The sequence below is a fragment of the Haliotis rubra genome, unplaced genomic scaffold (genome assembly GCF_003918875.1).
Source record: "Haliotis rubra isolate DU_JTF1 unplaced genomic scaffold, ASM391887v1 Scf197, whole genome shotgun sequence".
In the NCBI taxonomy this organism is placed as follows: Eukaryota; Metazoa; Mollusca; class Gastropoda; order Lepetellida; family Haliotidae; genus Haliotis; species Haliotis rubra.
This window is the reverse complement of record NW_025765969.1, coordinates 447,038-460,868: the sequence shown is the minus strand read 5'-3', so window position 1 is coordinate 460,868 and position 13,831 is coordinate 447,038. Positions and strand designations below refer to the sequence as shown.

Genomic DNA, 13,831 nt, shown 5'->3' with positions numbered 1-13,831 from the left:
GAGGGTCACCTGTGGTTGTGTCGAAGCCACAATAATCTACTGTGCCGTGTCACATTCACTTTGTGTGTCAGAATATGTGCCCTACAAAGTATTCCAGAATATGTGCCCCAGAATATATGCCAGAATATGTTATGCCAGAATATGTGCCCCACAAAGTATCCTGGAATATGTTTTGCCATAATATGTGCCCCACAAAGCATACTGGAATATGTTATGCCAGAATATGTGCCCCACTATGTGCTCTCACAAAGTTCCACATGTGTACAATGTATGATGGTGTCCCCCACTGTGATATTGCCAGACTATTGGTAAAAGTGGGGAAAAACCATCCTCACTCCCACTATGTTAAGTATGATATGACGGTCATCATACTACCAATATGCTTAAAACCCTGACCGTACCCCATTACTGGCCAGGGGTACACAACCAACACGCAATGCATTCACAAGTGAGAATAATTATGCGAAGAATCAGGTCAAGGCTGTCACAAGTATTTCGTGTTCATGCACTTCCAACCTGTTCCATTCACAATTTGTATATAGTGCAAGCTACCCAGAGGTACACATAAGCTGCGTATCTACGTAAATTACGAAAACATTTATGTGAAAACTCAATTCCTTTCAAGTCTATTGCGTACAAGTACGCTTGAAATTGTGTAAATACTCAATAAATTTGATCTAACATGCGTACACACAAAAATGTCGAATCTCAAAATGTGTACTGTAACATTCAGCAGACCTACCAGAATTTGAAGTGAGCAGACCCATGTGCTACAGATGGAGGTTACTGAGGATAGATAAATAACTGAGGTATATTGTGAGGTTCTATTTCAGCACATGAACTTAGCAGCTTGCAGTCTTTCTTATCTTTTCTCATATTACAGATCAAATATGAATAACACACACGTAAACCAACATTTAAACTTTATTCTATTTTCACAAATAATAGAAAATGTCAAAATACCCAATTGAGTTTGAGTGAGGTGAGTACAATTTATTTGGTTACTAAAAGGAAAATTAGGATACCCAATGGAGATGAACACAAGCGCGTACATAACTCAATGACCCAAAAAGTTATCTGTAGCTCTGCTACCACAGTGAAGTTAAGACTTGACTCAAACAAAGGTGATGGGATTATCCTGAATATGGAAGTCAGCTTGACTCCATCTCTGGGGAATCATATACATATGTAAGGAGTCCAAGTGTCAGTGTGTCACAGTTTCATAGTTAATGTTTCTTATCATGAGAATGGGTTGACTTGCTAGTACGTTAAATCAGCCCAACAGAAAAGTCAACCTGAGTATTTCAGACACAGATTGTGTCAAATACGCAAATTATAGTGTCAGGTCAATCCCTGGTGTTAAACACATGGCGTTTGTGTGTACCAGTCGGTTACAATGGATTTGGAATTTAGTGCCTTCATAACTGCCTGAAAGTAAGGCCGCCATTCCTTGGTTACGCGTAACTACATTGATTCTTTTGTTTGCTTTCAGATTATGGAATCACTGTCCCGTTTAGGCAGCATGAACATTCTTTAATGCAAGGCAACTTGGCTTTAGATGCACTTGCCTCTAGAGTTGATGGGGCCTCCAACACTGATATGGAAGGCAGTCTGTTTAAGCGGAAGGGTCCGTTCCCTTGTGTTGTTTGTGGCAAAGTGTTCTTGGACTCGACGTCCCGACAGAACCATAAAGAGGCTGAGCATGATAAGCGTACATATTCATGTGTTTGTGGGAAGGAGTACAAGTATAGGACAGGGCTCCGACGCCACAAGGAAAACTGCCCATTTGTCTTGAAGTCTTGATTCAGGAGTAAGATTACTACCCATTTGAGGGCCCGAGTCTTGATTCAGGACTTAGGTCCTCCCTAGTTGCATGACTTTAGTGTCCATTCAGGAATAAAATCACTGCCCACTTGCACCACCAAAGTTTTGATTCAGAAGAAAGATACTGCCCAATCTTAGGACTCAATTCTTGATTCAGAAGAAAGATACTGCCCAGTCGTAGGACTCAATTCTTGATTCAGAAGAAAGATACTGCCCAATCTTAGGACTCAATTCTTGATTCAGAAGAAAGATACTGCCCAGTCGTAGGACTCAATTCTTGATTCAGAAGAAAGATACTGCCCAATCTTAGGACTCAATTCTTGATTCAGAAGAAAGATACTGCCCAATTGTAGGACCCAATTCTTGATTCAGAAGAAAGATACTGCCCAATCGTAGGACTCAATTCTTGATTCAGAAGAAAGATACTGCCCAATTGTTGGACTCAATTCTTGATTCAGGACTGATATAACCTCTAATTTTGCTAAATAACCTGTGGGATATTGAGTAACTAATATCTACCCAATAGAGTCAATACTATATGTCTGGACAAGTGTTAACAATACTTATACAATAGTCATTCTTATCACATTACCTTTACTCATGGGTTTCCCTGAACACAGGCTTCATCACTTTGGACTTTCCGACAAAGCTGACTCACATTAAGTGATGTTGGACAATTTGATGTGACCATTACCTCAACTGCAGTTCACTTCACCTATGATGGTGAGGCAGCATCTTTAGCAAAGTCAGAAGTGCTATTACTCGTTGTACAAAAGCTGTAGGTCGAATAAATATATTTTCTCCAGCTATAGTTTTGGCTTATAATACATACATCTGTTCATGTGTTTCACCGATGCTATGAATATCACCACCTCAAGCTGAAGCTGACATGCAGTGCTTGAACTGACATTAGTCTCAAAGCAGCGTTTAAATGCTCTCGCTCGCTCGCTCGCTCGCTCGCTCACTCTCACTCACTCACTCACTCACTCCTGGTCATCATTAATATAGTTATGGAATAACTTAAAGTGATTATCTTATCTTGGGAAGAACTGCCTTATTCTCAAGAAAGCGTTAATCAAACTCACTCACTCACTCACTCACTCCAGCGTTAGGTGACTAAAACTGACTGAAACTAGAATGAACTTTTTGTTACTTTCAGGTATACAAAGTTCAGCAAGTTTCAGTCAGTCGTCAGCTTACCCAGGCTTGATAATTGGACAGATGACAGACATGGCACATCCTTATGGGCACATTTTCTCAAAATCTCTGGACACATGCTTCAACCTGGGCACCAACTCAGGGCATGTCCAGAGACCAGATGGCACAACGTGCCCTGACTGTGGCCGTGAGTTTACGACTCACACCTCCATGATGGACCACAAGGCAGCAATCCATGACAAGGTGGCCTATATCTGTGTGTGTGGCAACAGCTACAAGTATAGGCCGGGTCTACTCCGACACAAACGTTCATGTCAGGTGTTGAAGACTCAGCTGAATGAGTTGATGAACACTCTGACCTGACCCAAAACAAAAAACATACTGTTTGAGATTCAGCAATTTCTACAGATGTATAAACCAGGCTGAATCATTGCCGTAAATCTGTGGTTTGACTGCCATCACACTATGATGTTTTCAACTGAAGTCCTCATCATGTCAACTATCCATATACAGTTGTGCAGGAAATAGTATCTTGATGACCCAAGGCTGTTGCACATGAGAAAGGAGCCAAACCCCACTTCTTCCTTGTGTTTGGCTAGAAATATCTCACTTTGGCACTGAGTTAATATGTATCTCTGTATATTCTGTTTACTATTTACTAGTAATGTCTTTACTATTTACTGGTGATGTCTTCACTATTTACTGGTGATGTCTTCACTATTTACTGGTGATGTCTTCACTATTTACTAGTAATGTCTTCACTATTTACTGGTGATGTCTTCACTATTTACTGGTGATGTCTTCACTATTTACTGGTGATGTCTTCACTTCACTATTTACTGGTGATGTCTTCACTATTTACTGGTGATGTCTTCACTATTTACTAGTGATGTTTTAATTAGTACTGGTAATTAGTGGTTGGTCCGATTAATTGAAATAATCGAAGATTGGTCGCAATGACAAAACGACCAAGCAATCGATCATGTTTTCTCATAATCGAACACAAACAATTTTGGACCACTTGTTTGCAATAACAATATTTTTCAAAAGGTTGATTTTGTCTCAACATTGCATAAGCACTACAAGCTCATTCCAATTCATGATTAAGTTTATCTTAACAACTCCAGGAAATGTATGTTCCTAACACACTAGTCATCCTTTAAAGATGTGAAATTTGCAAATGCATTTTGTGCAATTTGTAAAAACAACCCGAAAGAACTACATGTTTTTTCTTTATTTTTTTGTGCATTAACAAACATAACCAGGAAAATTGATAAATGACGCTAACCAATTATTTTTGATGATTGATCGGTTGTAACGAACCAATCATCAATTATGAGATTTACACCAATTCCCAACACTACTGGTAATGTCTTATTTCGTTACCTGTAGTCGTAATTACAACTGAGTACTTTTGGGGTCTGATCTCATAATAAGTTAGAAAATGGTGTACAGGATGCATTAGACCATGTTAATAATGAACACACTGACCACATACCAACAGATTTAATGAACTGTTGTTTTTTCATTCCTGGCCCCTTGTTATATTTAGTTGAAAAATGTATAACCGATTACTGCTAAAATGAACCACAACTAATGACCATTGAATTCGTTTTATCAATAGCTTACTGTACCAGGGTTTGAAATAGGGTAGAAATTACACAAACATGAATGCAAATTGGTTCTAGCCTGCTTGCCTGAATCAGTTGGTGTAATGAAGTGTCCGTAGGGTTAAGAAAAGTATAGCCTTTTTAGTGGTTTTATGCCAGTAAATGTTAGCATCAAATGCCTTCTATGGCAAACATTGGCAATGTCCTGAGACCTATTGAGTTGGAATTGTTTTCATTAAGATTCAGATGTTTCAAGCAGGATTTGAACATGGTCTCAACAGCAATAATGGTTATCTTTATGTTGGTTCTATGTTTCCTGTTCAGATTGTATTAAGTATTTCTTTTCTGATTACTGTTCACTGATAAATGTGGGCATCATGTGTTATTTGGTCAGTGAGGTAGCTGAGTTGTTAAAGCGTTCACTCGTCCTCCTGAAATCCTGGGTTTGATTCAACACATATTTTAAATGTTCAAAGTCCATTTCGGGTGTTCCTCACCATGATATTGCTGGAATATTGCTAAAACTGGCATAAAACCATATTTGCTTGCTCTGGGTTATTTTGACCGATTTGTGATGTATACCTCTCAATTTTTTATAAGGATATTCTGATATGTCATTTTCTGAAAATTACACTCGACTTATTATAGGAATCAGTTATGCATATCATGTGAAAAATAACCTTATCAATAATGGAACAATGTAAAACTCTGTGTTTTTGTGTAGGACGCGTTTAAAGGAGTTGCAAAATGTGATGACTGTCAAATTGTTTACCAAGATTCTGTCTTCAGATGCCTCAACCTTCTCATGTCCCAAGTGACAAAATGTCCATATATGAGATGTTCAAGAACTTCAGCTCTGGGAACTGATTTTAACTGTCTTTTTTGTCTGATACAAGAATGTTTGACCACTGTATTCTTTATGTATTCAACCAGAGACAGCTTGAAACTAGACTGAACTTTTTGTTGCTTTCAGGTGAGAGGGGTTCAGTCGGTTTCAGTCTGTCTGTGGACGGATCAGTGGTCAGACATGTCTGGCCAGTGGACTTAAACTATCCTGAAACAAGACCTGTAGGTTTAGGCATGTACTCTACACCTCGGACAGACAGGTCAAGTGGTGTGGCGTGTCCAATTTGTGGCAAGGTCTTCTCTGCCCATGGATCCATGCTGGATCACAAGGCAGCCATACATGATAAAGTGTCTTATGTGTGTGTCTGTGGCAAGACATACAAGTACAAACCTGGTCTGAGAAGACACAAGCAGACGTGTCCAGTCATTAGGATGGAGAAGTTGTCTTAATGTCTGAGATGAACATGTTGTGAGAGGCTGTCCTAGACAAAAACAAAGCAGACCTGTCCAGTCATTACTATGGAGAACTTGTCTTAATGTCTGAGATGAACATGTTGTGAGAGGCTGTCCTAGACAAAAACAAAGCAGACGTGTCCAGTCATAAGTATGGAGAACTTGTCTTAATGTCTGAGATGAACATGTTGTGAGAGGCTGTCCTAGACAAAAACAAAGCAGACGTGTCCAGTCATAAGTATGGAGAAGTTGTCTTAATGTCTGAGATGAACATGTTGTGAGAGGCTGTCCTAGACAAAAACAAAGCAGACCTGTCCAGTCATTACTATGGAGAACTTGTCTTAATGTCTGAGATGAACATGTTGTGAGAGGCTGTCCTAGACAAAAACAAAGCAGACGTGTCCAGTCATTAGTATGGAGAAGTTGTCTTAATGTCTGAGATGAACATGTTGTGAGAGGCTGTCCTAGACAAAAACAAAGCAGACGTGTCCAGTCATAAGTATGGAGAACTTGTCTTAATGTCTGAGATGAACATGTTGTGAGAGGCTGTCCTAGACAAAAACAAAGCAGACGTGTCCAGTCATTACTATGGAGAAGTTGTCTTAATGTCTGAGATGAACATGTTGTGAGAGGCTGTCCTAGACAAAAACAAAGCAGACATGTCCAGTCATTAGTATGGAGAAGTTGTCTTAATGTCTGAGATGAACATGTTGTGAGAGGCTGTCCTAGACAAAACAAAGCAGACGCGGTCCAGTCATAAGTATGGAGAACTTGTCTTAATGTCTGAGATGAACATGTTGTGAGAGGCTGTCCTAGACAAAAACAAAGCTGACGTGTCCAGTCATAAGTATGGAGAAGTTGTCTTAATGTCTGAGATGAACATGTTGTGAGAGGCTGTCCTAGACAAAATCAAAGCAGACCTGTCCAGTCATTAGTATGGAGAACTTGTCTTAATGTCTGAGATGAACATGTTGTGAGAGGCTGTCCTAGACAAAAACAAAGCAGACGTGTCCAGTCATTAGTATGGAGAACTTGTCTTAATGTCTGAGATGAACATGTTGTGAGAGGCTGTCCTAGACAAAAACAAAGCAGACGTGTCCAGTCATAAGTATGGAGAACTTGTCTTAATGTCTGAGATGAACATGTTGTGAGAGGCTGTCCTAGACAAAATCAAAGCAGACCTGTCCAGTCATTAGTATGGAGAACTTGTCTTAATGTCTGAGATGAACATGTTGTGAGAGGCTGTCCTAGACAAAAACAAAGCAGACGTGTCCAGTCATAAGTATGGAGAACTTGTCTTAATGTCTGAGATGAACATGTTGTGAGAGGCTGTCCTAGACAAAAACAAAGCAGACCTGTCCAGTCATTAGTATGGAGAAGTTGTCTTAATGTCTGAGAATTACTTGGTGTGTCTGTCAGAGAGGTTGTCCTAGAAACCACAACCAGTTTTGTCCGGTCATTGGGATGGAGAACCTAGTGGTTGGAACTGGCACAATGTGAGAGTTTGAAAGACTGTTTAGAAATCACAAGCAGACGTGTCTAGTCATTAGGATGGAGAAGTTGTCTTCGTGTTTGAGATGAACATGTTGTGAGAGTCTGTCCTAGACAAAATCAAAGCAGACCTGTCCAGTCATTAGTATGGAGAACTTGTCTTAATGTCTGAGAATTACTTGGTGTGACTGTCAGAGAGGTTGTCCTAGAAACCACAACCAGTTTTGTCCGGTCATTGGGATGGAGAACCTAGTGGTTGGAACTGGCACAATGTGAGAGTTTGAAAGACTGTTTAGAAATCACAAGCAGAATTGTCTAGTCATTAGGATGGAGAAGTTGTTTATGAGTCTGAGAATACCTTGGTGTAGGTGTCTGAAAGACTGTCATGACATTAGGATGGAGAAACTGACATTTAGTATCAGAGATAGATTCAGTGACAACACATGCAGTGTGCCTAACATAATAGACAGAAAGTAAATTGATGTTGTCTTTATGACTGAGAAACTGTAGTGAGAGCTTATGAAAGACACATGCAGACTTTTCTTCTGGGGTAATATGGTTGGAGCTGTTATTGTCCTGGTAGCCTAACAACTAGTCTCTGAAATGAACATATTTTACAGAAAAAAGCTCAAAGTGAAAAAATAAAATATATTGAAAAGGAGCCCTGACACTTTATTCATGAAGCTGTGGAAATCTAGACTTGCCACATGTTCTAGACTTGCATGGGATTTCTTGCCAGACATGATATGACAGACTATTGTCAGTATTGTCCTGGGTGTCGTTGCCCAAAGTGATCTTAGCACTATGGTCAATGTAACTCTAAGGCTTATGATCATCTTAGAGCTACCATCTCTTTGTGCAGCGGGTCCCTGGATTTGTGTCGATGTTGTGACACAGTGTCTGAGAAGACAAAAGCATGCTATTCACAAGGATGGTAAGGCTTCCATATTTGTGTGAATGTGACTGAGAGACTGTTGTAGAAGAAACAAGCAGACGTTAACTGGCAATGAGATGGACACATTTTAAGTGTCCGTATTTCATTTGGTTTCCCATGTCCCTAACTTTTCAGTCCGACATAAAATGATTAAAAAATCCTTATCTCAATATTCTCTGCCGTTGTGGAAGTAAGTTGTGGCAGTGACAGCCCAAATGAAAACTTGTTGATGAAAAGCGGTGTGTGTTCCTGAGAGTAGGGGTGGGTATTGCAGAGAATATTCATATTGCGATATATTGCGATGTGAAAGCATGTATTGCGATATGTATTGCAATATATTGCATGAAGTATTTCTAAACCCAAAAAAATACTATAATCGAGTTACTGTTTGATTTACGGCCCGTCCAATGGCCTGAGACGGGCTAGATTTCTGACGGACAGTCTAAATTTACAGCCAGCCAGCACGATGGTCTGGTAAAAACTTTACATGTTCCATACATCTGAGTAAATTCAGCATATCTTGGTGTCTGATCTGATTAAAGCCATTTTGCTGGGTTTTTGGCTTATTTCCTACACTGCTATTGAACTGACAGTTATGCAGCAGTTCAGTGAGGACATGAATTAGGTTTTCATTTCAATTGTTATACACTCGAATGAGTAATTGGCATGTGAAGGTGTCGTTATCAATAGGATTTAGAATGTATGATTTCCACTTCAAGATGTTCAGCCATGATTGATTCTTTTTGCATTGTTTGTAAAACTGGCGATCAGCAAAAGGGATCAGTTACACCGACTTTCTAAAGACTCTGGTGTTATTTCCTGACTATAATTTTGGTCGTGGTACATTCAGTAAGCAAAATGGCACGGGGAGTACCCTTCTTTGATGCTCCGAAGGACAATAAACCTTCGAAGACAAGTTTCATTATTTAAAGTATGAAAGTATCGTAAGCATCACAAGCTCTGAGATTGGCACAGTTTAACCAACACTTTTGAATCATTCCCTCTTTGATGAACTCAATTCTTAAGAAAATTTCTTCATCTGACCCTTTGGAAATGAAACATTTGTTGCTTATGAAAGTATCACAAGCTCTGAGGTTGACAGATTAACAACCACTTTAAAATCATTCTCTTTTGTATGAACTCGTCCAAACAAGCCTTCAATTCTTCAGAAAATATCTTGGTCAGATCCATTGGAAATGAATAATTTGTAGCTTATGAAGGCAATTTGGTTGAGATGGACCAGATGTAGCGCTGTTTTTTAAAATGAGATGGCGTAGAACACTGCACGGTTACTTGGATACAACTGGGTTGTCATGGTGATGCCTGTTGAATCACCTCACCATTATTGGAGGCAAGCGGTTCATGTTGTCGTTGTAAAATGAAAGCTAAATAAAGAGAATTTCTTGATATTGAATGGCTTTGAAGTTGTTTTGTCCAATTAAGGATATCTTACTCTACAGCCATGACACAATTAGACCGGACTAACACGCTGCAAGAAATTATGGATTAATGCTTCTGAGTAAATGATGCTCTGAGCTCCATCCTTTGCTGGGATACCATCAGCATTCAATCGCGATGGACAGATGATCTGAAAATTAAAGTTCTGTAATGGACTAATCACTCCATCTGTTGATTCTACTTCCTGAATCAACTGATTTGATGATTTCTTCAACTCGAGCCGTGGTGATGTGGCGTATTTCCGATGTTTCTGTGATTTTGCGTAATGACGTATTGATCACCGAATTGAGACTATTGTCTAGATTACGAACTGTAATCGATCTGTGAAGTCATGTACAATTCATTGTTCTCCACACTGAATATATACTGTTAGTGCTAGAGAATAACTGGTGTTTATAATTTATCTGAAAACAGATTCCATTTGGCGTAAATGGCAAAGTTATATGACTAGATCGCTGATAATTAATCATCTTAGCAGGTGTTTTCAAAAAGGTTAGTACGTCCTGCCCTAACAGTAGTATTTGCCGCTCACACAGTTTGCATAAAGAAAATAAGAGTTTGTTGCCAGATGTGCATGATGAAACTGCAGCATTGGAACAATCCAGACAGTCAAATGATGTGATAGCATGTGATATCAATGGGACTCATTTCACTTTGATTGATCAGTCAGTATTGAGAATTAAGAAAAAGAAAATATGTAAATATGGACATGTTATTATTAAACTTGATCTTTCAAACATTAGCCATGAAGATAGGGGTTAGACCTGGTCTTCAGCAACCCATGGGAGCGGTGGGGTCGCCTAATGGTTAAAGCGTCCGCACGTCAAGCTGAAGACCCGGGTTCGATTCCCTACATGGGTACAATACATTGCTGGAATATTGCTAAAAGCGGCGTAAAACCAAACTCACTCACTCACTCAGCAACCCATGCTTGTCATGAGAAGTGATTGGGTGGTCAGGCTCGCTGACTTAGTAGACACGTGTCATTGTATCCCAGTTGTGTAGATCGATGCTCATGATATCAGTCACTGGCTTGTCTGGTCCAGACTCGACTATTAACAGACAAAAAGGTGGAACATTGCTGGGTACAGCGTTTAACGAACAAACAAACTTTTCAACCCTTTTGGGCGACATCCTACTGACATGATATGGTCAGCCTGACCATGTCCATCATGGAATGGACTGGATGTAATTAACAACAAGCAAACAGCAGGATGACTTTCTTCTGATATATTTTTCAGGGACTCGGTCTCCATTATTCTGTATTTGAGTTCATTTGGAGCATTTCAGTCTTGGTTTTTTCAACATTATTGCCCTTTGTAAACTGTTCGAACAGTGACACCAGTCAACAAGGGAGACAAAGTTAGTTTTCTGCATTGCAGTTGTCAAGTCAAATATCAGAGTGACACATGATTTCACTGAATTAATGTAAACATATTTGAATGACATTCTGAATAAGATTAATAAACTATTTTATCAATATAAGTCCAGATATTCAATGAAACTTTTCACTGACTAACTGAGTTTGGTTTTATGCCGCTTTTAGCTATATTCCAGCAACAGCACGGTGGGGGAACACCAGAAATGGGCTTCACACATTGTACCCATGTGGGGATTCGAACCCGGGTCTTCGGCATGACGAGCCAACGCTTTAACCACTAGGCTACCCCACCGCCCTGAAACTTTTCACAAAGGCTTTAAAATAGTTGTGTGTTCTTGGTAACTTTGTTCTTAAAATTAACATCTGCAGCAGAACACGTGCACAGAACAATGACATTAGTAAAAACCGAAACCAAGTTATTGTTTAGCACTGCAGTGACCAAATCAAGTTGTAAATATTAACAGGCACACAATCTTGCTGTAATGAATGTAAACATATTTGAATGACATTTTGAATATAATTATTAATCCCTATTAGAAATATAAATCCAGATATACAAGGAACATGTTTTATAATGGGAAACAACAGTAATTGTAATTCAGTGTGGCTTTGTTGATATTCTATTTCCTAGGACTGATCAAGATGTACCTAGGTTGTGGGAGGTAGCCTAATGGTTAAAGCATCCACTCATGACACTAAAGGCCTGGGTTCTATTCTGCACATGGGTACAATGTGTGAAGCCCATTTCTGATGTCCCCCGCCGTCATATTGCTGGAATATTGCTAAAAGCGGCGTAACATCATACTCAACGACTCACTACCTAGATTGGTGGTCTGGCTTATGTACCAGAATACCATTTGAATAAACAATATGGGACCACAGCTTATCTACAGTCATATATAGAATGTCAAAAACTGGGTTTTGTTTCTGGAAATATAGTCCACATTTTCAGCCTACCCTGACTGTTATGTTACATGTGAGTCAGTGTGTGAAATAGCCACTGGCCCACTAGCCCATGGCTAGTAAAAAATCCAGTCGGGCCAGTAAATCTCCAGTCAATGGCCTGACCGACTGGTGAATTTTCATCGGGTCATTTTGTAAATACATCACTCTCTCCGATTTTTTAGGTTATAATACACATTTTATATCATGCAGGATTATGGCTTGATAAAACTGTTCATCATATTAGCAGCTTAATGATGAAACCCGTGTCATGCTGACAATATTTATTGTCATCTATTTTTTACGATCTTTTGCTTAGTTTCTACATTCAAATTTCGGGCTAGCAACTTTCAGGCATAGCCAGCCTGACTGGCTAGCAAAATTTGGAAACTATTTCGCACACTGATGTGAGGGACATTGAAACCAAGTGTTCATCAAATGGCGCCGGCGCAATTCCACAGTTTGATATGAGCATAAGCATGGATGATGGTTGTCATGAAATGGTTGCCATGACAACTGACTGAACTTTTTGTTGCTTTCAGGTGCAGGAAGTTCAGTCATGTACAGACATCCCATGGCTGACAGTACATTATTCAAGCCAGTGGGCTTTGATCATACAATGCAAGTGCTGCCAATAGCTTCTTCTCTAGGTAGTGTTGTGACCTCAAGGTCATCTCAGGGGTGTTACCGGTCCGAAGGAGGCGTTGTATGTCGTGACTGTGGGAAGGTGTTCACTGCGTACAGCACGCTGCTGGACCACAAATATGCTGTGCATGACAACATCACCCACTCCTGTATCTGTGGGAAGGCATACAAATACAAACCCAGTCTTCGGAAACATAAGAGGATGTGTGCGAAGCTGCAGTTGCTGCAGCAACAGCAACCTCAGTGATTGGTCAGTTCATTGTCAGGAGATCTTGCCTCAGACATTTACACAATATATTGAAGGATACAACTTGGGCCTGTATGGTATGATGGTGTACACTTGATAACATTCACAGAAATGTATGTGATCCCTGATGGACATATATAGTTCTCAAACTTTCTGACGTCCAATTTCGGAAACTGTTTTTGTTTTCATCTTGTTGTTCCTCTAAGTCTCATCCGACATATTTGTGAGTTCCTGTGCGTAGAAACTCTATTACTTCCTTGCAAGCAACAGACATGGCTTTTGTTGGTGAATTTGATGCTTTCATTTTCTTAAAGAATATGTTTTCATCATACATTTGTGAATTCCTCTTTGAGGTCTCATTACTGAGTGAGTGAGTTATGTTTTATGCCGCTTTTAGCAATCAGCAATATCATATCGGGACACCAGAAATGGGCTTCACACATTGTACCCATGTAGGGAATCAAACCCGGATCTTCAGCGTAACGAGTGAACGCTTTAACCACTAGGCTACCCCACCGCCCCTCTTATTACTGATGGATGCAATATTCAAATGGCAGTACAAGTCAACAGTCAAATTATTGTGAGTTTATTATACTGAAAACATAGTGTCTTCTTACACAATGCTGTGAAACCCTGATCTTGTTCTTGAAACTGATGGAAGCAAGACGACTGACAGTTACAGCCACGTCTTCTTTGAATCCCCTGCTGTCAGAATCGTGATAAAAACATTTGTTTCACCAAAGTTCATCAACAGATGCTCTAATTCCCAAATCAGCTATGTTGTCCATGCTTATGGCAGACTGATGTTTAGAAATAAACGGAATTCTGAAGCGTTGCTGGGA

General features: G+C 39.7%; 1 protein-coding gene across 13 annotated transcripts in view; it reads left to right on the top strand.

The window, feature by feature from the left end:
* Positions 1–13,831, top strand: part of LOC124274985 — a 99,182-nt gene that overhangs the window by 41,498 nt on the left and 43,853 nt on the right. Inside the window, exon 2 of one of the 13 annotated variants that reach the window (XM_046710371.1) lies at positions 12,640–13,393. The exons of 9 other annotated variants lie outside the window; for them this stretch is intronic. In XM_046710371.1, coding sequence (XP_046566327.1) covers positions 12,640–12,735 — 96 coding nt within the window. In that variant the 3' untranslated portion in view covers positions 12,736–13,393. Of the gene's footprint in view, positions 1–1,492; positions 2,283–2,983; positions 3,691–5,565; positions 6,014–12,639; positions 13,394–13,831 lie in introns of those variants that run through there. 3 more of the 13 variants (XM_046710375.1, XM_046710376.1, XM_046710377.1) reach the window with 3 other exon arrangements.